The sequence below is a fragment of the Aulostomus chinensis genome, chromosome 12 (assembly GCF_037954235.1).
Source record: "Aulostomus chinensis isolate RoL2024-O1b breed Wild chromosome 12, RoL_Achi_v1.0, whole genome shotgun sequence".
In the NCBI taxonomy this organism is placed as follows: domain Eukaryota; kingdom Metazoa; phylum Chordata; class Actinopteri; order Syngnathiformes; family Aulostomidae; genus Aulostomus; species Aulostomus chinensis.
The window spans coordinates 19,324,875-19,347,823 of NC_141331.1; the positions used below are offsets into that span (position 1 = coordinate 19,324,875).

General features: G+C 40.6%; 7 protein-coding genes across 11 annotated transcripts in view; all 7 read left to right on the top strand.

Moving 5' to 3' along the window:
* Positions 1 to 4,714, top strand: part of sgo2 (shugoshin 2) — a 5,493-nt gene extending 779 nt beyond the window's left edge. Inside the window, exons 3-9 of the mRNA XM_086220721.1 lie at positions 12 to 187; positions 278 to 352; positions 830 to 903; positions 1,005 to 1,153; positions 1,274 to 3,283; positions 4,172 to 4,286; positions 4,369 to 4,714. Coding sequence (XP_086076847.1) covers positions 12 to 187; positions 278 to 352; positions 830 to 903; positions 1,005 to 1,153; positions 1,274 to 3,283; positions 4,172 to 4,286; positions 4,369 to 4,480 — 2,711 coding nt within the window. The 3' untranslated portion in view covers positions 4,481 to 4,714. The remainder of the gene's footprint in view (positions 1 to 11; positions 188 to 277; positions 353 to 829; positions 904 to 1,004; positions 1,154 to 1,273; positions 3,284 to 4,171; positions 4,287 to 4,368) is intronic.
* Positions 4,685 to 8,537, top strand: c9h2orf80 (chromosome 9 C2orf80 homolog). Of its 2 annotated transcripts, none has more exons than XM_086220722.1 (9): positions 4,685 to 4,832; positions 5,118 to 5,200; positions 5,283 to 5,364; positions 5,507 to 5,589; positions 6,415 to 6,505; positions 6,921 to 6,998; positions 7,122 to 7,209; positions 8,029 to 8,138; positions 8,305 to 8,537. In XM_086220722.1, the coding sequence occupies exons 2-9, from the start codon at positions 5,160 to 5,162 to the stop codon at positions 8,371 to 8,373; spliced, it is 642 nt and encodes a 213-aa protein (XP_086076848.1). In that variant the 5' UTR covers positions 4,685 to 4,832; positions 5,118 to 5,159; the 3' UTR covers positions 8,374 to 8,537. The 2 variants fall into 2 exon arrangements, with proteins under 2 accessions (XP_086076848.1, XP_086076849.1); XM_086220723.1 differs by having other exon boundaries at positions 4,809 to 4,832; positions 5,135 to 5,200.
* Positions 8,538 to 10,263: 1,726 nt separating this feature from the next.
* LOC147252408 (gamma-crystallin M2-like) lies at positions 10,264 to 11,643 on the top strand. The gene is made up of 3 exons (XM_086220729.1): positions 10,264 to 10,355; positions 10,644 to 10,886; positions 11,040 to 11,643. The coding sequence occupies exons 1-3, from the start codon at positions 10,344 to 10,346 to the stop codon at positions 11,313 to 11,315; spliced, it is 531 nt and encodes a 176-aa protein (XP_086076855.1). The 5' UTR covers positions 10,264 to 10,343; the 3' UTR covers positions 11,316 to 11,643.
* An 853-nt stretch (positions 11,644 to 12,496) lies between these two features.
* Positions 12,497 to 13,669, top strand: LOC147252409 (gamma-crystallin M2-like). The gene is made up of 2 exons (XM_086220730.1): positions 12,497 to 12,757; positions 13,283 to 13,669. The coding sequence occupies exons 1-2, from the start codon at positions 12,497 to 12,499 to the stop codon at positions 13,553 to 13,555; spliced, it is 534 nt and encodes a 177-aa protein (XP_086076856.1). The 3' UTR covers positions 13,556 to 13,669.
* A 1,319-nt stretch (positions 13,670 to 14,988) lies between these two features.
* On the top strand, positions 14,989 to 17,790 carry LOC147252410 (gamma-crystallin M2-like). Of its 3 annotated transcripts, none has more exons than XM_086220725.1 (3): positions 14,989 to 14,997; positions 15,816 to 16,058; positions 17,476 to 17,790. In XM_086220725.1, the coding sequence occupies exons 1-3, from the start codon at positions 14,989 to 14,991 to the stop codon at positions 17,746 to 17,748; spliced, it is 525 nt and encodes a 174-aa protein (XP_086076851.1). In that variant the 3' UTR covers positions 17,749 to 17,790. The 3 variants fall into 3 exon arrangements, with proteins under 3 accessions (XP_086076851.1, XP_086076852.1, XP_086076850.1); XM_086220726.1 differs by having other exon boundaries at positions 17,479 to 17,790; XM_086220724.1 differs by lacking the exon at positions 14,989 to 14,997 and having other exon boundaries at positions 15,746 to 16,058.
* Positions 17,791 to 18,506: 716 nt separating this feature from the next.
* LOC147252411 (gamma-crystallin M2-like) lies at positions 18,507 to 19,413 on the top strand. Its single transcript, XM_086220727.1, has 3 exons — positions 18,507 to 18,538; positions 18,657 to 18,899; positions 19,077 to 19,413. Exons 1-3 carry the CDS (start codon positions 18,530 to 18,532, stop codon positions 19,350 to 19,352), a joined length of 528 nt encoding a protein of 175 aa, XP_086076853.1. The 5' UTR covers positions 18,507 to 18,529; the 3' UTR covers positions 19,353 to 19,413.
* A 1,736-nt stretch (positions 19,414 to 21,149) lies between these two features.
* LOC147252412 (gamma-crystallin M2) lies at positions 21,150 to 22,010 on the top strand. Of its 2 annotated transcripts, none has more exons than XM_086220732.1 (3): positions 21,150 to 21,170; positions 21,347 to 21,589; positions 21,738 to 22,010. In XM_086220732.1, the coding sequence occupies exons 1-3, from the start codon at positions 21,162 to 21,164 to the stop codon at positions 22,008 to 22,010; spliced, it is 525 nt and encodes a 174-aa protein (XP_086076858.1). In that variant the 5' UTR covers positions 21,150 to 21,161. The 2 variants fall into 2 exon arrangements, with proteins under 2 accessions (XP_086076858.1, XP_086076857.1); XM_086220731.1 differs by having other exon boundaries at positions 21,162 to 21,170; positions 21,347 to 21,596; positions 21,745 to 22,010.
* Positions 22,011 to 22,949: the final 939 nt, after the last annotated feature.

Consider the following 22,949-nt stretch of genomic DNA (forward strand, 5'->3'; position numbering starts at 1 on the left):
GAACACGACAGACACATCCTCCTTCTTCAAGGTCTCCCTGAAGACTAACAACAAGGCCCTGGCTCTTGCCCTGGAGGCCCAGAAGGAGAGGAGCAGGCAGCTGGAGAGAGAGGTCGTGTACCTGCAGAAACAGGTGGAGGCCCTTTGCTTCGACCTGGCCACCAAGAAATACAAACACAGGAAACTGGTGGGTTTTTTTGCGCAAGACAAATGTTTTAATTATTGGTTGTAATTCTCAGACCATCAGAATCTCACTATCCATCTTTTTCTCTGATAGCTCCTCATCTTGAAAGAGCTTCACAGCAACACTCTTCATCATTTAGACATGGCCGCTGACATAATCTCTGACAGTGTAAGGATGCAGTATGTTTCATATCCACCCCAGTGATTCATGAGTACTGTGAGAAGAACTCTGAAACTCATTTAAACACATGGGATTTAAAGCACTTTACACCTTAGAGGAAGTTAGAATGAAAACCAAACCATTTGAACGTTGCTCATATTTTTGCAGTTGCTTTTTAAATTCCTTTTATCTTATAATTCTTACCTTATGTAGTTTTTTTTAAGCGTGTAAGCTTTTAAACAGAGTGTGTTTGGTCGACTTTCAGCAACTTGGCATCGTCTTACACGTCTTGTGCTGTACAAATGTAGACGCTGATTTAATGTGCACTAACGCTGACATTTTAAACACTTGTTCAAGATGTGGGTGGGTGTAAGGTATGAGAGCAGAGCATTATTTTTTGCTATCTAACCAGTTTCTTTAGTGTGTATAATTTGGACAGAAGATTAAAGTATGCTTTGATATAAATCCATAGTTTAACTCTCACAGGATCTACCAAAAGTATCTGAGGACTGCAAGACCTCCACCGCTGACAACAATGTCAATGGTCTCCCTATTGAAAGGTTTGCCTGAAGGTTCTCTCAGATTACTTGTATCATTATTTTGTTTGTTTGTTTTAGGCATGTGGGAATCATTTCTTATATTTCTTTTACTCCCAATCCAGTCCTCCAGAAGAAGTGCCTCCTCACCTAGAAATAACAAAGGAACTTGTGTGTCCCCCACAAAAACGAACAGAGGAACAGCTTGAAACAGAAATGCCTGCAGTTGTTTCCAGTATCCAGAGCAAACCTAAAAACTCAACTATTTGCGGCGGTAGGGGTGATAAATGGATTTGTTGTTGTTGTTGTTGTTGTTGTTGTCGTCATCACGTCATTTGCAGCTGTGTCTTATTCACAGGGTATAGTCATGTGTATGTTTTCCACCAATTCGTAGGTAACACTGATGATTCCAGCCAGCGTATTCAGGGTCTACCGTCAGGAATGCCGCGTCCGTCCATTAGCTTAAGGGATGAAGTCGAGAGGCTTTCGATGATCTTCTCTCAGTCTGGCTATGGCAGTCAGTCAGTCCCAGGTCTTCAAAAAAGTCGAGCCTCTTCACTTGTGGGGACCAGTGAAGAGTCCAAGTCATCTAATGATGTTAACCCTCCTAGAGATGCAGTCCTGGAAACTCAGCCAGAACACATAAGTGGACAAGAGAAAACTGTGCTTCTCAATACCACAATGGAGATGACTCAAAGTAGTGCTGGTGAAATTATCACGGTGGAGACCAAAGCCAGAAAAACGGGCTGCAAAATGAAAAGCAAGAAGAAACGGGAACAAACAAACAAGGTGGATGTCGCTGAAAACCCAAAAGTGTGTAACACTGCAGGTTCTGTGGTGAGCAAGCAACAGAGTGCAGCCACCAACTGTCTGCAACTGATGGATAACAAGGCAAGAGATCCTGAAGTTCCTGATCGTTGGTTCCCTAAAACAGAGTGTGGGAGTGGCTTTACCTCGCACATCCCCAAACTGAGTAAGACCAGAGTAGCTAACCATCAAAAAATACTGAAACATACCCAGTCAAAGATGGCAGCCACTGACATCATCTCACCGGTTGTGGATGACTGTTTCACGGATCTTGAAGTTCAGCTCTTCAAAGTAAAAGAAAATGTGAATTTACCTCTAGAGAATGATCTCGCGGAGGAGGCGACACCCAAGATCACATACAGGAGATCTGGGACCAAAAGACGGAAGGTGACTTTAGGCAGCAGGAAAACATTCGTCATCTCCCCCACTCCTGAAAGTGAGAACACCCAGTCAAAACTGGTCCAAAACGAAGTGGGAGAAGATGTTGTGGCATCCGAAGAACAAGAAATAACCAAGGATTTGTTTTACGCAAGCAAATTCCAACAATCTGGCTCAGAACGTTACAGTGAATCACAGCCTGCAGACTTGGCCGTAGTGGTGGCTGCAAATACCGGAGCAAGTCAGATATCAAGATGCAGGAAGACTTTTGACATCCCTGCTGTGAACACAGAATCAACAGAAATGTTTGCAGTGGAGCAGGACTTTATTTCAACACTTTCAGACTCCAACCCTGAGGCAGAACCATTAGAAGTCATGGCTGCGATTGTTGCTAGGCAACACTCCGCATCAAATACACGCATGAGAAGAGATGGTGATTTTGTCGAGAAAACGCCACCGAGCTCCTGTAAGCGTCCTCGGGGGGCGATTCTGGATGTAGGAAGCCTGCAGGAGGATTCAAGTAGCAACAATGACCAGGATGAAGTGCTGCCACTGGAGGAAGTTACTGCTGCAGAGTTCCAGAAAACTAAAAAAGCCAGGAGAGACGCAACAGGGCGAGTCAGCAAAAAGAAAGCTGCGCCAAGGGAGGACTGTCGCTCAAGTCACAAGAAAAAGAAGTATAAATGCAGCCGTGGCAACAAAGGATTTGAGCCTGGGGATACAGAACCTGATCAACCGCACCTGAGTGATGCCTCGCCTCTTCGTGACGGTGCAGGCATGGATGATCTAGATGAACAGTTACACCTTTTACAAGGAGTGGCCTCCAAATCTGTTGTTGAGGAGGATGACATTTTTGAAAATTCACCCGAATTACGTTCCATCAAGTCAAAGCTAAATCCTAAACTGAATCATCAGACGTCCAAACTGCTTATACCAGCAGAAACTAGCAGTCCAAGAAAAACGTTTTTTGTCGATAGGCGGAAAACCAGAGACATTTCACTTAACAAAATGTGGAAAGTGTCGGCTCATGTCAGTGTTGAAGCAGCTCATCAGGATCTGGGAGACCTGCTCATGGATGAGGTGCCACCATGGCTGCCTGTAGATATGTCTCCTGCAGACGCCCAGGTGGGCTCTTTAATCTGTACTCCCAAAAGGGTGACATCAAGGTGTTCTGGAATGAATGATGAGACTGCATCGACCACGTCAGAAGCTTCTCCAGGTACAGTACCTGATTTACTGGTTGTCTTTCACGTGAAATCAAACAGTCAATCAAAGACGGACGACCAGTCAGCTGAGTGCAAATAAAGTCGTTACCTCTATCACAGACGTTACTTTGTCACCCATGAGTTGCATTGAACTGCATTTAGCTTTGTTTTACATTGGCAGAGGTCTGCATTCTTCACAGCATTGTCTAGAAATCTTCACGTTATGATGTCAGTCACTCGTAACATTACATCATGCTATTGATTTCGTCGTAGCATCAGAGAATGAAGTGTCAAGTGGTTTCACTTTTCTCCAGATACGGTATATTTAAGGTCAATACTGTGTGTAACAAGGTTTATTTTTTTACCTTTTGCAAGTTTTCAACTCTTGCATATGAAAAGCTTTAGCTCTTTTAAAGAGATCCGGCATCATTCATAAATGCGCTTACGAGTAAATTTGTTCTTTAACTCAGCAGATTTTGGTAATGTCTTGCCTGACGTGTTGTGCACATTCACATCTTGGCAAGCCTGAGTGATGGACTGCAACAAAAAAATCCTCTATATTGGCGCGTATGAAGAGTTCATGAACAAGTCCCACGACTTGTACTTTTCTTTTTTCAACCTTTTCCACCTATCTAAATATTCAGCTTTTTTTAAGACTTCTATATGAATATCTAAAATCCTGGTTGATAAGCAGTGCTAGATATCTGAAAGGGGGAACACATAACTGACAGGAACCTTGCCTGGCTTTGTTTTTCAGTTTATGTAACAGAGAAAAACAGATGTATAGCCAACTTGTTTTGTCAATTTTTATCATTTTATTCTGCAAAAGAAGCCCGAAGAATTATTTAAAAAAAAAAAGGAAAAAAAAAAGATTTGGTTTGCTTTTTGTTGCTGTTTTGCAGCAGGAAGAATCTTGTCGTCACTGACCAACACCATTCAAAACCCAGCTCGAGAGAACCGGGGGAGGACCAGGAGACAACATGGTGTTGTCAGCTACAAGGAGCCGTCCCTCAACAGGTGAGGATTGGCAGCATGGCTTCCTTAATCACACAGACAAACAAAAACGTCTTACCTGTCATCCTGCATTTGTTCCCAACAGCAAAATAAGGCGTGGGGATAAATTCACCGACAGCATGTTTTTAAGCTCTCCGGTGTTCAAGGACAGCAAGAAGAAGCAGAAGAAGATGAGGAGACCCCTTGTGGTGGAATGATTGTTTTTTTTGTTTTTGTTTTTAGTTGTGTGCTTCCTCCCCTCCCCCAAGCTTTAATAAACACATTTTAATCACTTTTTTTGATAAAAGCATATTCGCTACAGTGCGTAGATGCCTCTGCAATAAGCAGGATGTGTTGTAACCACTACGCTGTGATAACCACTCTCCTGTCTGTGCTCAGATAGGTTGACAGCAGCCTCATAATAAATAATTCAGTTCGGTCTGTTCACCTGAGACGTCTGCTCCACTCCACTGTCACAGGGTTCAGTCTCTATCTACTGGGGATGTGTAGGATTTAGTATTACCCTGTTCAGAAACTGCATTTGCTGCGACACTTGTGCAGGATTGTGTGGTGAGTACAGATCCCAAGGCTTTTTGTTTCGTGTCTTTCCGTTACTGCACAGAAAATTGAATGGATTTAGCTTTTATTGCATTTCTTGTAATTTACTCAGCGTTTACGTCTCAAAATGTGTATTTCAAGTAATATTAGACAGCTGTATTTATGTATGCTGGTTTCTACATTACACTGCATCCTCACCATTAAATTAACCCTTTATTTGATTAGGTTGGTTATTTTTACAGTCTTTCTACTTGGTTCTGATTAAATACGAAATAAAACAAACTATGAAATACACAGGTTTGTTTCCGTGGCAGTAAATAAAAGGAATCCACTGAGGAAATGGAGGCAAGACAGCTGAAAAGAAATGTTGAGGCTCTCCTGTAAGTCGATACTAAAAGCTGAATTTGCTAAAGACACGGCGTGAAGTTTAAAAATGACAACTTACACTTCCTCTGCTATCAGTGGCGACTACATTGGGCTGAAACTCAGAGAGAAGTCATTTGATCCCAAGGGGAAGGGGACCTACACACTGCTGGATGATCTGGTAAAAACGCACAAATTAATGCCTCAAATACCAGTGGTTCAGTCAGTTACTGAGAAACATCTTTTTTTTTTCTTTTCTTTTAAATGGACATATTCAGTAGATCAGCAACAGGTGTTCTCTGCATGTCGTGTGCATGTTACAGGCTCACTATGATCTTGCCATCAGTGTTGCTCTTTGGTGGTTGGACAAAGATGAGGGACGGGACGCCCTTGACAGAGACATCATGTAAGCTAGTGTAGTGCAGATCTTAAGTTAGCATTCTCTTGGATCTTTACCGTTTAGCATCAGAACTCTGACCTGGTGTTGCGGGTTCCTCTTTACTATACATGAAAAGCTTTGAACAAATCAGAAGAATATATCATACTGTCAAACTGACATGTTGCTCAGGGACAATCCAACAATTGTTCTTGATAATGATTTATTGAACTTTATTTTGGAAAATGAAAATAATCTTCTGCAGTCCCTAACTTTGGAGGGCTATCCAGACTTGCTGTCAGCTCACAATGTAGGACTGTACAGTCTTAAATTGTAACAAACATATGAAATGACAAGATTAACTATGACTGTTTCCCACCACACAGCCCTCACCCTGGGTCAGTAACCCAGTACTTTTCTCATGAGAGTTTCAGCGTGTTTAGAATCCTTACACCAGTATGACAAAGCATCACTGATGTGAAATAATGTCATTTGAATCATTAGAAATATATCTTTTAATAATTTTTTCCCCTAATTTTCAGATAAAAAGGGAAAAAATGTATTTATTTTTACAAAAATAATTAAACTGAGATTTCATTTAATTCATTTTAATTCCAACATTTGAATTAATGATTGATATTTTGAGGCATCATATGACTGAAGGTGATTGTATATCTTGGGTTTAAATGTCTGTAAAAAGCATGTGGATACAACTTCAGCCAAAATAGCTCGTGATATGAGAGATGCATCATTTCAAACGGGTCGGCATCTTACTGAAAGTGAACTAGGAGTCCAGAATATAAAGTGTTTGAAATCCTCTAGTGCTCTAAATGAACTTGCTCCTGTTTGCCACAGTGGAACCACAAACGTCTCTGGGGGCACCGTGTACCCTGATCGCTTAGAGCGAGAGGCCATGATCTTGTCATCCTTTGCTGGGATGATAATGGTAAGAGTTCTTTATACTTGGAACAAAATGCTTGCCAAATAGTGTCCGATGGAGCATTTATCAGAGCCACAGCAAACCTGAGGTTAGAGGTGGTGCTTGTTTGTCTGACTAGAACGCATTTAAACACAGATCAGGTTTCAGTTTGAGAGGACGGATGCTGAGCAGATTGAATTAAACATGTTGAACAAGAGCGAGTATACAGCTAAAAAAAGCGGACATGTAATACCTCTCTTTAAGCAGACTTGGTTGAAGAGTACAGAACAGGCCAAGGTAATTTAAAGTCTTGGTTTACTTTCTCGTGTAAAACCCCGAACACCTCTGGAGGTTAACCTGCAGCAGCGATCACAATGTGCTCAAATGTGTCATGCTTTTGAATTGACTAGCTTCTAACTTTTACACCTTTTTCCTGCTTTAGAACAGCCTGCCAGTGGAGGAAATCTTGGCTCTTTATAGGTGTAAACCAGCAGCCTCTTACCCACACCGGGAATCGAAGGTATAAACGTGTGACATTCTCGATGTGACACAGTGTTGTAGAGAGGTCTTTGTTGCTTTTGTGTAGTCTTCCTTGTTGAATTTTGATGACGGAATGGATACTTGTTTGTTTATTAACTCACAGGGCTCAATCGTCTGTCCCTTCACGCTCTCCTACCATCCATTTGCAATGCTGGGCTCTTACAAGGCTGTGCACCACTCCAGGAAACACAGTAACTCTATACAGTATTCGTTTATGCAGTACCTGCCAACCTTTCTTGGGCTATGAATATGTCAATGTCCCCAATAAAGAGGAGTGTCCTATACTTCCCACTGCGTACTAAAATCTGTGCATGTGAAACTATTAAAAAAAAGACAAGAAATTTGCAGCAAATAAACAGTATATTTTACAATACAATATTCAAAGAAATTATAAAACAATATTTTGTTTAAAATAAAGACCCGTGTGATATACTTGCCTTTTATTAGAAATATCTGGTAGTGATTTGGGGTATTTATGTTGCATGAAAAAGAAGCTGTGGGGGGAGGGGGGCACTTGATTTTTTATTTTGATTTTTCACTGAAACATTAATATTAAAAATGAAGAAACAAGAAATGGCGTGTCCTTCACTGTCCATCTAGTCCTAATATCTGGTACTGATTTGGAATCCCTGTAGTTCGTGACGTAGAATCAATTGATTAAGAAAAAAAGCTGAATTTTGCTGTATATGAAAAACGCATTGTTGCAACGAAGTTTTAGTGTAAAATATTCATGATTAAGAAATGAAAAAAGAGGTCCGTCCTATACTTCTAATCTATTATCAATATCTGGTATCAACTTTGAGCCCCAAGGTCACATGACCAGGAAGCGCATGAGAAAAATGACGAATTTTGCAATCTATGAAAAATGTGTTTTGCGCTGACATATTTACATAAAAATAAATAAACAAAAGTGTGTGTTATACCTCCAGTTTCAACTCATAGTGGAATCCCCGGCGCCAGGTTGGGAACCACAGATGCGTCTTGAAGGTTGACGATATTTTATCTTGTAGATGACAAGTTGAAAAGATGGTTGTCAGACAAGGTGAAGTTTCGGGCAACACCTGGACGAGTTTCAGAGCAATCTTCATCGTCGTCCTCCTCTTCTCACTCCTTCCTCAGTGTACGTAACAACCGTCTCCATCTCTGTCTTGACACTCCGTCTACGTTAAATCGTACGAGGACAAAGAAACGGCTTTAAACGAGCGTGGCCCGAGAGATGGCCTCTACTGCCACCCTGTGGATCTACACAGACATAATCTTTACTCCCCCTCTGCTCTTCTTCTCAGACCAGCAGTGATGGGCCTGAAGACAGAACTGAACATTATGAGGGTTCCCAGGAGTCTCTGCAGGACTGACATCCCTCTTCAGCATTTAGTTTTCTCTCTCTTCACGGTTGTTGAACTCTGTCTCAACATCTTTTCTTTGTTTTATCATTTTCATTCTCTGCTTTTGATGGTTTTTATTCTCCTGATTTACTGTTGTTTGTGTTTGGCTTCTTAAATGTGCATGATAAATAAAATCACACTGTCTTTAATCCTTGTTCTCATTTTTTGTTTCCCTCCATCCAGTGTTCGAAGCACAAAGTGTCCTCCTTTCTCCAAACGGTGATTTAGTTTTACATCACCCAGGTGACACACTCAAGGCAAATATATGTGTATTGCACAGTTAACAGCAGGAGCAACTCAAAGTGCTTTATACAGGGAAGAAAGAAATTCAAGATGTAATAATGGCAAACAACAACAAAAAGATCAGGGAATAACAGCAGTAAAACAAGCTGCATTAGATTAGTTTAGTCTTTATTTTCTGCAAGGGGCAATTTGGTTTGCAGCAGTAAATGCAATCAACATGATCCACAGCCATCTTTGACATCTTTGGCATTGAGAGAAAAACTAGAAAATAGACTGAACATGGCGTTGGCAAAGTATTTATGGTCTTTAGTCATCTGGCAGCCTATAGAAGCAGCAGAGGATGAAGATGACGCTTTACTAATCTACTGAGTGAGAGCACCATTTTAACTTAGCTGTACTGAAAGCACTTTACACCCACGCTGCTGATGGTGGAGGCGCAGAGGAACAACTGGAGGTTCTGTATCATGCTCAAGGACATTCGACCGAGTCCCTGGGGGAATCAAACCAGCAACACTTTTGTTACTAGACAGCCACTCTACCTCTGAGCCATGCCACAGTAATAACACATAACATGGTGTCCATACAGAGGTACTCTCTGTATTGTTCTCAGTGTTGAAGTTCTGTTGGATAATTAGGTTTACTGATCTCTGTATGAGGTGGCACGGTGGTGCAGTGGTCAGCACTGTCGCCTCACAGGAAGAAGGTTCCAGATTCAAGTCCCGGCTCGAGGGTCTCTCTGTGTGGAGTCTGCATGTTCTCCCTGTTCCTGTGTGGGTTCTCTCTGGTACTCCAGCTTCCTCCCTCAGTCCAAAGACATCAAGAGGGGACGAGGCTGATGGATACTCTAAATTGACCGTAGGTGTGACTGTGAGTGTGAATGGTTGTCTGTCTCTATGTGTTGGCCCTGCAATTGGCCCATCTCACCCGAAGGCAGCTGGGATAGGCTCCACCCCCCTGCCACCCTTCACAGGAAAAGGGGTAGAAAATAGATGGATGGACGGATCGCTGTACTTTTAACGAAAGATAAGCATTTGACAAAAATGACACTCTCCTGCGAACTTGTGATTCAAAATGAAAACACATCCAACCTGTGGAGAAACCTGCACAAAAACAAAAAATGAATATCTAAATATTGAGGAGTAAACTTTATTCAGCTTTCCAACATTCGCACCGCAGTCGGAAATTAAGAATTTTTGCCCTTCTTTTTTTTAAACGACTGACACATCATATTTGTTTTAATAAAGAAAAGCATTAAAGCACTGTCGAGGCATGCCACTGATATTGGTTCAAATGTGAACGGTAACCAACTCTAATGATAATATCCCACAGTTTCAACAAATGGCTGAAGGCCGTGTTGATGTTGTGATGACTTCTAACATTCTGTGTGGAAAGATTAATCCACTTGATGACGGATTAGAGGATAAACGTCTATCTGATGTCCATATCAATAAAGAGGGCACTGTGGGTCAGCAATTTGCCTGGTAGGACTTTTGCAGTGATGATTCAGGGATTTTTGCTCTATGCCCAGGATCAAGACTCTTGGCAGCAATGCCAGCATGTTTAATCCCCGCTCATTGAAAAAACAGCTAAACTGGGATAGGCTAACCCTTTGATTGAGGTTTATATAGCGGGGCAGCAGTCCTGCTTTGTGAGACCACCATTTTCTGTAGGTGACTGGCTCCAGCACTCTTTCCAGGATGAGTAGTAAGGTAAGAGTGTTATCGTGTATCTGGTGTGGCGGCAAGTGCGGGCAAAACCTGAACCGGACAGGATATATTGTCCCGGCTACGGGATGATGCCATGGAATGTTTAAAGTATAAGACAACAGCAGCAATCACTGGCTTTATGTTGGACAAAGTTTATGTGATCTGGATGACCCAGCTGACTGAAGCTACATTATCTGAATTACAGAAGATGAGAAGCTAGCTATGCTCTCTCTCTCTCTCTCTCTCTCTCTCTGTGTCTCTCTCACTCTCTCTTTCTTTTCCTGGATCCAGATCATATTTTATGAGGACAGGAACTTCCAGGGCCGCTCCTATGAGTGTGACACAGACTGCCCTGACATGCACCCCCACTTCAGCCGCTGCAACTCCATCAAGGTGGAGAGTGGCTGCTGGGTCCTGTATGAAAAGCCCAACTACACCGGCTACCAGTATGTTCTGACCCGTGGGGAATACCCAGACTACCAGCGCTGGATGGGCTACAATGACACCATCCGCTCCTGCCGTACATTCTCCTATGTGAGTAAACATGTTCCCATCTCGTAAACCTTTTTCCTAACATACCAGACTAGGATGAACAGGTTTACAGCTGGAATGTTCACCATGGTATAAGCTAGGAGGGCATCCTGGTTCTGTTGTGATGTTCCTCTGTGCTTCACTGTGCTGCTCCAGACCAGCGAGGGCCCCTACCGCATCCGCATCTATGAGCGGCCCAATTTCCAGGGTCAGATGATGGAGTTCAGCGAGGACTGTGAGTCAGTGCAGGATCATTTCCGCAGTCGCGACATCTACTCTTGCAACGTGATGGAAGGCTACTGGACCCTCTATGAGCACCCCAACTACCGCGGCCGCCAGTACTTCATGAGGCCTGGAGAGTACCGCAAGTTTAGTGACTGGGGGGCCACCTGTGCCACCACCGGGTCCTTCCGCAGGATCACAGATTTTTAATCACTCAATTAATGGAAAAACACCCCTTTTGCTCCTTTATCAAACCTTATTTGTGAAAATATTAGTGGAATAATGTCTCCTACGATGAAAGAAGGAGCGGGATGTTTCATTTGGCAATGTTAAGATAGAGAAGATCTAAATGATATGATTTTAACTAACTTAATAAACTGATATATTGTAAACTATTTTTCTTGTGTTTGTGAATAAATATTTTGGTATTGACTGATTTCACAGGCTCGTTGAAAGGCATTATTGGCCCAAAAAACAAACAACAAAACCCCCCCAAAAATTCAGACATATCATCATCTTATAATGTAACTGTTATTTTGATATCATCATCAAATAAAAAATTTCAACTTCAATGACAACGTTTATCAGCTTCAGTTAATAAATGGATCCCACACTAATACACACACTTTCATGACTCAAAAAGGTACAAATACTGCAGTTTCCAGTTAACTATTTTCCTAGAATTAAAAAAAAACCTTTTAAAAACATTTTTCACACAAATATCGGCTTAATGCATTGAGCAGAATTGCAGCTCATTTACACATGACATCATCAAGATAAAATTCAATCAAACAGATGTGCTAATGATGAAAATGGTACTAATAAAAACAATACACTACTTTCATGTCGTGCCTTTCAAAAAACCCAAGGACTCCTCTTTTTACTCTTGGTGCTTCTGCTTAAGTAACGAATGTCTAATCTAATACTTACTAAACACGATTTTAACAGAAAATTCAAAATGTTACCAAGATTCTAATCACACACACACACACACACACACACACACACACACACACACACACACACACACACACACACACACACACACGTATATATGCTCTTTCCTTTCCTGTACACTGGCTGTATGAATAAATCCCTTAAATTTTAAACAAACAAATGGGAAAAGAGCTCAGCCTTGACTGTTCCAGCGCCTCCATGCTATGGCTGCTGCTGGAAGCTGCACAGTGAGTAGGAAGGGTCTCTGCTGACACTAGGCCTCATTTGAATAACAGCACACACTCCCACAGTTATATAAAGATGAACTGTACCTGCGCTCAGGAACACAGGAAGCCGTTAGAACAGCCACAATGGCGAAGGTTGGTGTCAAATTTGACATTATGAATGAATTTCCAACTGAATCATGAAAACGGGAGCCTCAGTTGACGGGTCACATGATTTTTCTTCCTCAGATCATCTTCTATGAGGAGAAGAACTTTGGAGGTCATCACTATGAGTGCATGAGCGACTGCGCTGACCTGCACGCCATGTTTGACCACTGCAGGTCCATCCGCGTGGAGAGCGGCATGTTTATGGTGTATGACCGCACAGGCTACAAGGGACACCAGTACTTCATGAGAAGGGGAGAGTACTCTGACTACATGGGTATGACAGGCATGAATGACTGTGTCAGGTCCTGCCGCGTGATCCCCGTGGTAAGACCCTCTGTTCCAACTGAAGCTTTTCTTTTCAATCTAAATTATGTTGGACACATTAGTTAATCCCTTAAATGCAATCTCTGAATTTCCTCCAGACTCTAATATAAGAAAATAATTGTCAAATCTATTCAGAATCAATAAGGGGTGAAACAGCAGTCGGCCCCAGGTGTCTTTGGCCTTCCTTCACATGAATAAGCCCAAAATGGTAAAAAAAAGAGAAAAAAAGAGAAATGTATAATTTTTTGAAAATGAAATGAAGCAGTTCAGGGGATCAATTGTATACTCATCTATCATGAATTATAACGCTGTGTGTAATATTGTAGCTATATATAGAAAAACACCACTTTAATTTTAGGAATAGCACCCGCATCTTTAATATCACTTGTGGCTATTAGTTTCCTTTCCCTCAGCAAAGTTTTAGTTGAATTTTGCAATACTTACATAAAAAAACCTTATTTTTGAACTTGTAAAGTAAAAATCTAAATGACTTAATAGTACAATTGACCTCACTGCCCTCTTTAGCACTGTGGAGCCTTCAGGTTGAGGCTGCATGAGCACTTCGACATGGAAGGTGAAATGATGGAGCTGGTGGACGACTGCCCGAACCTCATGGATCGCTTCCGCATCTCCAACTTCAACTCCTGCATCGTGATGGATGGTTATTGGCTGATCTACGAGCAGCCGAACTACAGGGGGCGTCACTACTACCTGAAGCCTGGCCAGTACAGAAGCTTCAGAGGCTGGAACAGCACCAACTCAAGGATCGGCTCCATCCGGCGTCTCGTGGATCTCTAAAGGCAGAAGAAGAGTTTTCTTTTAAATGTCTTCTCCTCACCTTGTTTCACACTAAATAAAACGGCGTCAGTGCTTAAGTGTATTCAGTTTTGTTCTTCCTCTCTGTGTTTAGAGGGCTGGATGAGGTGTGAGGGTCTGATGGCCTGACTATCCTTAGACCCTTGAGTAAAATTCTGCAAGCACCTACCTTTACCAGACTTAGTTGTCATCTTTTAAAATGCATCTTTCTGTTCATCCCTCTTTATTTCTCTACCACATGTAACAATAAAAAGAATAATAAGAATACTTTATTTGCCAATTTCCCCACTGAGGGACGAATAAATGTTTATCTTATCTTAATCCCACACGGGGGAAATTTAAATAGTTAAATGTGAATCATATTTTATAACATTATATATATATATATATATGTATATATATATGTGTGTATATATATATATATATATATATATATATATATATATATATATATATATATATATATATTTAGAAGTAAGAAGAAGAAAAAATGATCTCCATTTGTGGGCAAGTTACTAGCTTCATTAAATTTAAAAGATTTTATCGGCAGAAGTAACGTACCTGTATTTCATTCATTTGTAAGGTCAAGAATGAACTTTAAACCTCAGTTTAAAGCTCTTGATGAAAATGGCTCTCTATATCTCTTAGAAAAGTACAGATCGGACCATTCACAACTGTAAGACCAGCAGGGGCTGGATAAGATCATATGATATGATCAAAAGCTAAGCAGACCTTATGTTGTGATGGTTTGGGTACATTTTTCTCCATCACTGTATGCGTATGTATGTATGTGCCCGTATGTGTCCACCAGAGGGCAGTAAGAGAGTAAAATTACAGAACGAGTGCATGTTGACAAAGAGACACAAATACTATGGAGAACTAGTCTGCTAAAGGTGAGTTTAAGTGCAGTAATCTGTATTAATACAACGTTTATTTATCATATTAAACAGTTATAGAAGTATATCAGCAGATGAGCTGTTGTTCCTATCATAGTAATTGCACCATTGATCAGGTGCATGGATGTAATATTGAACAAGACAAGTGTTGTGACACTAAAACAGAATTCATACCCAGTTTAACTTGAAGTAGTGAAAGACAAAGCATCCCTCCCAAGAACTCCTGGGAAGCTTTGCTGAGAATATAAACTAGCAGGTCCTCAAATAAGGACAACACCCATTCAACAAAGACAAAAAGAGGAGCTTGTTTCAACTAAAAACATCAAATAATACCTGCCAAAACCTCAGAAACCACCTAACAACCTGTCAACATCTTGTACTATACCACCCATGCACACTAGCACCCAAGATTCCTGACTGTTACGTGATGAATGACACTTGCAGAGTCTGCATTTCACATTCACTATATATGGAACAGGTGGGAGTCTTCAAAGAGCTGGATCACACAGAACAGCCAACATGGGGAAGGTAAACACCACTAGCGCTCTCCGCACACACTCCCAGCGGCTTCATCTTCAGTCTTACTGTAACATGTTCTTATTTTGAGATAGAAAGAATAAAGAAGTGCATGTCGATTATATTATTTCAAGAATGATTTTACTGTACTTGATCGAGTTTTCAGGTGTTTTGGTTATTCGTTCAAATTTTTACCACCTACAGTTTTGCAGAAATAGCTATACTTTCTACTCACATTTAAAAACGTGCTTGTGACTTTGGTTTCAATCTTTTTTTAAAATTTTAAATCATTGTGTGCCCGCACAACACAACACATAGAAAGACAATAGCTGGATGTGTCCATCGATGGTCATCCACATTTGAATCCTCCTGTTAAAGTCTTGGTTATACCTGAAATGTGCTGATCATTATCATGTGGGTTTTGTTCTTGAAACTGAAAACTGATTTAATTATCAGAACAAAGGTTAGTTTCATTACTTAGTGAATATTCATTTTATTCTAAATATGTTATTTTGATTATATATTTTATTATATAATATTAGATCATATCATAAGCTTCAGTTAGCATAGCACAAACAGAAAATGGAAGCAATGTGCTACTTTTTATTTTTCAGATCTCTAAAAATTTTTTTTTCCAGTTTTACATACATTTCAAGCTTGAGACTTTTTTTTTCATGTTAAAAACTACAAATACTTCTTAAAGAAAATACATCCCCATCCCTTCAAACCACAGTGTCTGCACCATGAGTGTACTGCTGCCACTCCAGGGGTCTTTAGTACAATCATTAATCATGATCTCTAAACACAGCTATTGTGATTTCCATGTCCAGATTATCTTTTATGAGGAAAAGAACTTCTCCGGCTGCCATTTTGAGAGCAGCAGTGACTGTGTGGACTTGACGTGCCACCTCCGCCGCTGCAGCTCCGTCAGGGTGGAGAATGGTTGCTTCATGATCTATGAAAATCCCAACTACAACGGCAACCAGTACTGTCTGAAGAAGGGAGAGTACCCTGACTACCATCACTGGAAGGGTGTCCGTGACTCCATCAGCTCCTGCCGAATCATCCCACTGGTGAGCTGCTGATGTTTCCGGGCTAAAGCCAGCTTGTATGTCACACAGTACATTACTTTAATGATATAATTACATCATTAAATTAAATGAATAATCAAATTATATACATGTATACAGGTATTTGTCCAGAAAAGTTTTAGTGTAAGAAGTCTTGAACTGAAAGATAAATATTGTGACAAAGTTGTTTTTTAATAAGACACATTTCAAATCTGTGTTTTTGTCAGAGATTTAAAGGGGAACTTTATTGATTGTTCGCTGGTAGCCAGTTGCCCCAGTGGATTACATGAGAGCCTGATGTGGGTCAGGGTTATTTCCATCACTTATTTAGATAATTTAGAGAAAATGAGGTCCAGGTTTTTACACGCTCACACGCTCACACACACACACACACACACACACACACACACACACACACACACACACACACACACACACACACACAAAAGTTCCCCTATAATGTCAAATGTTGGTTTGAATGTTTTGACAAATAAATTTTGGGGAAACAATAAATGCTTGTAATTTTTATCCGAAAGATCCCAGATAATATGAAATATAAAGCGCACTAAATATCTGAATTATCAAAAAAAAACTGTTTTCAAGTGCTTCAAACCTTACTTATTTATTCTATATCCTGTAATATTGGATAATTCATACACTGCCAGCGAAAGGTTTTAGAGTACCCACAATGTTTCATGTTTTACTAAAATTCCAACAGCTAAAGTCCACTGAACAAGCTTCATTAGTACAAAGCTCAGGGGTGAACCCCCACAGTTAAAAAACAAACAGCAATTGATGTAAATTCAGTGTCACAAAATGGGAATTTTCAGGGATCGAAAGTGTTAACAAGTTATGTTTCTGTTCTTTCTGATGAAAGTAAATGAATGCAACAAGATGATTTACATGTTTTCTGACTGAAAAATAGCAGTTTTAACAGACTGCTTCTCAGTATCATTTGGACAATATTTTCCTGCAGGAGGTGGAATATCACATTGTCAAGGCCAGAATAAACACCATTAACTGTAGAAAACAGGCTGATGATACAAAAACTACTTTCTTCCAGATAAACTGAAAGAAAGTGAAGGTTAAGGACAGTTCTCTCACTGAGAATCAGCAGCTTCATGATTGCCAGTTCGCAACCTCAAGCAGCCTCACAGTTTTGACTGATGAAGAGGCTTTGAGTGGAAGGTTTATTGCAGTTTATGAGGTTGAATTGCTGGGAGAAAAAAGCTGATTCAATTGATCAGTGAGGTAAAGAGGCTTGTCCGGACCCTGATGACACATTTAAAACTACAGATTAAAAACTGCAAACATGGAGCTGCTCTAAAACTTTGACCGAGAGTGTAAATTGTATATGACAGAGCTGAAGTTTAAATGATTACAAAGAAGAGTAACTGTTCCCCTTCCTGCTCCTCGTCAGGAGCCTGGCTTGTTCAACATGCGGCTGTATGAACGGATAGAGTTTGGAGGTCAGATGATGGATCTAATGGATGACTGTCCCTGCGTCATGGAACGCTTCCACCTGAAAAACATCTTCTCCTGCAATGTAACCGATGGCAACTGGCTCTTCTATGAGGATCCAAATTACCAGGGCAGGATGTACCTGATCACACCAGGAGTTTACAAAAGGTTCAGCGAGTGGGGGGGCAGGAACGCCAAGGTCGGCTCCATCAGACGCATCATGGACTATTGATCTACCGGAAGGGTTAGGAGCAACAAGCTACAACAAGACTACCTGAAGTTCAGTGTCAGAGACGTCAGAGATGCCCTGGACAAGGAACAACTGATTTTATACTTATTTTTATTTATACTTCAAAGATAAAATATTAGTCTCAATCCGAATGGTATGTTTTTCTGATGTTAGGATTACGGACACCAAAAATTGGACTTGAAATTTTTGAAGCTACTCTTGATCAAGCACACCCCATCGTAATAAAGGACTTGCAAAATTGAGTGGTCATATGAATACTGTAACCAATAGGACAAAGGTCACACATGGCATCTAGTTTACTGCTGCAACCTTTATATGTGATGTTATGAGCCAGAGATTTACACTTCATATCAAGTAACAGATCTTATTCTCCCTTTGTTGTTCTTGAAATATCTCTTCAGCTAATCCATTGTACATATATTTTGATGTGTTGTCTCTTAAATATCAGTTTAATCTGCATATTTGCTGATGCCATGCAGCTCACCCCCTTGCAGTCTATTGTACAGTGGGATTTTCGGGGGTAAATTGTGATGAACATGGAGGAAAGAACAATAATAAAGAGTCATCTATACATAAACAGATTGACCCAGCCACATACACCCCCCCACCCCCCGATCCATCATCTCTGTGAGAGGTATATTTGAATGACAATACTTTATGCTGCGCAATCACACAGCTGCCCTTTCTGTCTTTTTTTATAAAGCACACCAGCTTGGCTCAGAGACAGCGTTGACCAGTAATACTGCCGGACACCAACACAACCATGGGAAAGGTAAAGAAAATTAACTGTTCTTTTCTTGTTTCTCTGCTTTGCAAGACATCTGCTGCAAATGCAAACTCTCTCTCTCTCTCTCTCTCTCTCTCTCTCTCTCTCTGTGCGGTGATTGCAGATCATATTCTACGAGGACAGAAACTTCCAAGGGCGCTCTCACGAGTGCAGCAGCGACTGTGCTGACCTTCACTCCTACTTCAACAGATGCAACTCCATTAAGGTGGAGAGTGGCTGTTTCATGGTCTATGAGAAGCCCAACTTCATGGGCAACCAGTACTACCTGAGGAGAGGAGAGTACTCTGATAACCAGCGTTCCATTGGTATCAGTGACTGTGTCAGGTCCTGCCGCATGATTCCCCAGGTAAGACTTTTTTGTACAGGATATACAAAAGGAATAACTTTTTTTGTATTAATCAGTATATAAATAGTCAAGTGACAATTCATTCCATTTTATTGGATACCAGTGAGGTATGTTACCCTACAGGGGAGAATAACCATTTTCCCCCTACACACACACACACACACACACACACAACAGCATCGAGGCTCCTATAGGGTGAGGCTCTACCAGTGTTCGGACATGTCTGGCCAGATGCATGAGCTGGTGGACGACTGTCCAAATGTCCAGGACCGCCTCAGCATGTCCGACTTCAACTCCTGCAATGTGATGGATGGCCACTGGCTTCTGTATGATCAGCCCAACTACAAGGGTAGAGTGTACTACCTGAGGCCTGGAGAGTACAGGAGGTACAGTGACTGGGGAGGCGTCAGCCCGAGAGTCGGTTCCCTCCGAAGAATCACTGACTTCAACTGAAGCCCAGCCTCTTTTCAATGCATCTTTCCTCATGTTTTACTGTCTGTCATCCCAATAAACTAACTGCTTAATAAAACATGAATGTTATACTGAATATAACGGTTATCTGCTCTGATTTCATGGCTCACAATTCAATTTTAGGTCACAAAAGTTAGTACTGAGCACCATACATATTTAAAAAAAAAATCCCCTTATGATTTAATCTTTCAGTAAATGTATCTTGGCAGTGGTGGAGTATCATCTATAGCTTCTGGGAAGCTTTTGCTTTAATCTCCACCATGCCAGAACATACAAATATCAGAATTGGCCACTCCCTGTTTGGTCCCCCTGGTGGGATTAACTGGTTTCAGTAGGATTAGCTGGTCTCCCTAGTCATACTTTGAAATGCACCATAGAGAGTTCAGAAGAAGAAACTGGAGAGTGAGGGACAAGACACAGAGATTTTTAAGTGAGCTGATTGTGAAAAATACAATATGTTCTGGACAAACCCAAAGTCTCCCTTAGAATGGGAACTAAATAGTAAAGAAGTCATCGTGGATCTATTTTTTTTTTTTTTGCGGAATTATTGGAAAAAGTATCAAAACAGTAATTCTCAACACATATCTGTGATAGAATAAAACCACTTAAAACTCAGACTTTACGCAAATCAAAAATAAAATTAAAATGTAACTCAAATAGATCAAATGACTTGAGATAAGGAATGTAAAATTGCGACTAGCTTGTAGCTGCATACCTTCATCTTAAAATACACCTATAAATAGTAGACGTAATGTAATGTAATGTAATTTGTGATGTAGCTCATCTTGATTGGGTACATTGGTTACCACAATTTGTTACCTCTGAGAATAAAGTTTCAATAAAGGTATGTTTAAGGAGGTTTTCTTCATAGTACGGTAGCTGTAGTCCTGATATCATCTTATTAAATATCATTAATATCATTTATGACAGAATAATATTTCCATATTAATGGTGCCTGTGGATAAGAGTTGAAATATATGACAAACTACCAATTCTCTAACTCTTATAATTAAGGGTATTACTATCAAAACGATCAATTTCATGTATGTGTATCATGTATGCATTGTCATTGTGTATGGATCCAACAACGGTGATGTTCAGAGAAAAATTACATAGAAATTTTTTTTTAATTATTATTTTTCAATTCATGGACAAAAAAGAATCCAGACAAAGTTCTATTCTACTCAAAATGTAAAAGGGAAGGCTTCCAACATTCATATATGGCTGGGATAAGTGAAGGGATTTGTAGTCCATAAGTGAACACCACACCGGAAAAAAATGGAGTTGTTAGAAAATGGAATAAAAATTGACATATTAGTAGGGTACAGAAAGTATAACAATGTTATACACCGTGCAAATCATGATTAAAATCTTAATGTCCAGCGCAGCGTGGATCCCCAGCCCAGTCTCCACTTACTTATTTGCATAGAGTGAGGTTGCTCAGGTAGAGCAGGAGGGAGAGTGAATGGCTTCCTGCTCTGTTACGCAACATATTTAATGCAAAAGGGCTGTTCCATATTGTTCTGCTGCCATTGTCCACTGGATGTGTGGATACCATACTAGTCTTTTCCTTTGTCCATCCATGTCAAAACACCAAACCAGTTAATTAGTTATCCCTTTTTTCAAATACAAATCTATATTTCTGACCCAATGTTGTTGTCCAACAAAAAGGTAAACATGTGCCAGTAGCCTTCAATTATAACTATGAGACAATTTGAATAACAATACTTTGTTTGTCAAGAGGTAGTATAAAAAGCCCTGAAAACATGGGGAATCTCTCCAACAGAGACCATGGGCAAGGTAGGTGCTGTTTTTTTTACTCTGCTGCGATTAAATCCCATTTGCGACAACGCGTTGTTAAATTGTGTGTTTTTATGTTGAACACACAGCTAAATTGTATGAAATCTGCTGACAAATCTGTAATTAGGCAGAGTTCACCTACAGCTCCAGACACTTCAACTATAATTTTCCACCAGATTATCTTTTACGAAGACAAGAACTTCCAAGGTCGGAGCTATGAGTGCAGCAATGACTGCACAGACCTTCACTCGTACTTCAGCCGCTGCAACTCCATTCGGGTGGAGAGCGGCTGCTTCATGATCTATGAACGGCCCAACTTCATGGGCCACCAGTACTTCATGAGGAGGGGAGAGTACCCGGACTACCAGAGATGGATGGGCTTCAGTAGCTGTATCCGCTCATGCCGGATGATTCCAATGGTAAGTGGTGATGAAAATTCTGCACAGGAACAATTTCTTGTGTTAGAGTCTGGCTAACGAAGGATTCTGCATTTGGAGCAGTGTTTTCAGTGGCTGTTCTTAATCTAATTAGATGTCCTCACACTACGTTGTCCCCTCTCCCCCACAGTATCGAGGCTCGTACAGATTGCGTATCTATGAGAAACCAGATTTCAGTGGCCACATGATGGAGTTCATGGATGACTGTCCCTGTGTGTCTGACCGTTTCCATCACCGCCATGTCTACTCTAGTAATGTTATGAACGGCTACTGGATCTTCTACGAGTACCCTAACTTCCGAGGAAGACAGTACTTTCTGAGACCCGGGGAGTACAGGAGGTACCGTGACTGGTGCGCCACCTGTGCCATCGTTGGCTCCTTCAGAAGGGTCACTGAATTTTAGCCATCAAGCGAAACTTTGCTGTAAATACCAACCACTTTGTTTATTAAAGGCGTTGAATTTTTAACCTCCTTTGTGATTGTGTTCTCATTGTTTGAATACTGTACATGTGTATAAACAAAAGAGTAAAAAGTCACATTCTTTGTATGTATTCCATCACCACAGGAGTAAACAACCTCACCAGTATCAACAGAATATATCTGTACGAAAATAAAGTACCCATCAAATGGGCAACACCTGTAACATGACTTGTTTTGACTCCCTTATTTTTATCGCTCTAATCAGTATCAATCATTTCAAATTAAAGCATCTCCATGTTTTTTTTACAGGCTTTCTGGCATACTGTTCTGCAATTACATATTTGATTAGTGATTAAAACTGCTTCTCAAGCCATCAAAACTGATACCGTTTGCACCGTCCCACATCACGAATCTAAAAATATAACTATTTCAAACGTTCAATCAGTCATTAGCTTCTCCCTCAGAAGCCATTTAATTAACCTAGACGGCACAATGATAACCGCTCACAACAGGTGAAAGAATACGACGACAAAGGGAGTGAGCAAGCACAGAGGAAGAATAATACCTGGCCAACAGCTTGTATCTGTAAGACCTGAAGCGATGTTCACATCATTTTAGGGATTTTTTTGTTGTTGTTGATTAAAAATAGAATAAGAAAACCTTTCAAGACATGTAGGAATAAGGGCAGTTATATTACATAGAAGGCAAAGGCTGACATTTTGTTTTTTTTTCAAATTTTGAAGGTTTAAATGGATTGAGTCAGTTCTATGGCGTTTTTCACAAAATCCGTCCTAAAAGTTATGTAAAAATTTTCCCAGCTTTTCTCCTGGCGTTTTTCTTTTTAGTTCTAAATGGGCTCAATTAAATACTTTGTCCTTGTAGAAATATTTTTCTAATCACTTCAGCTGCCCCCCCCCCCCCC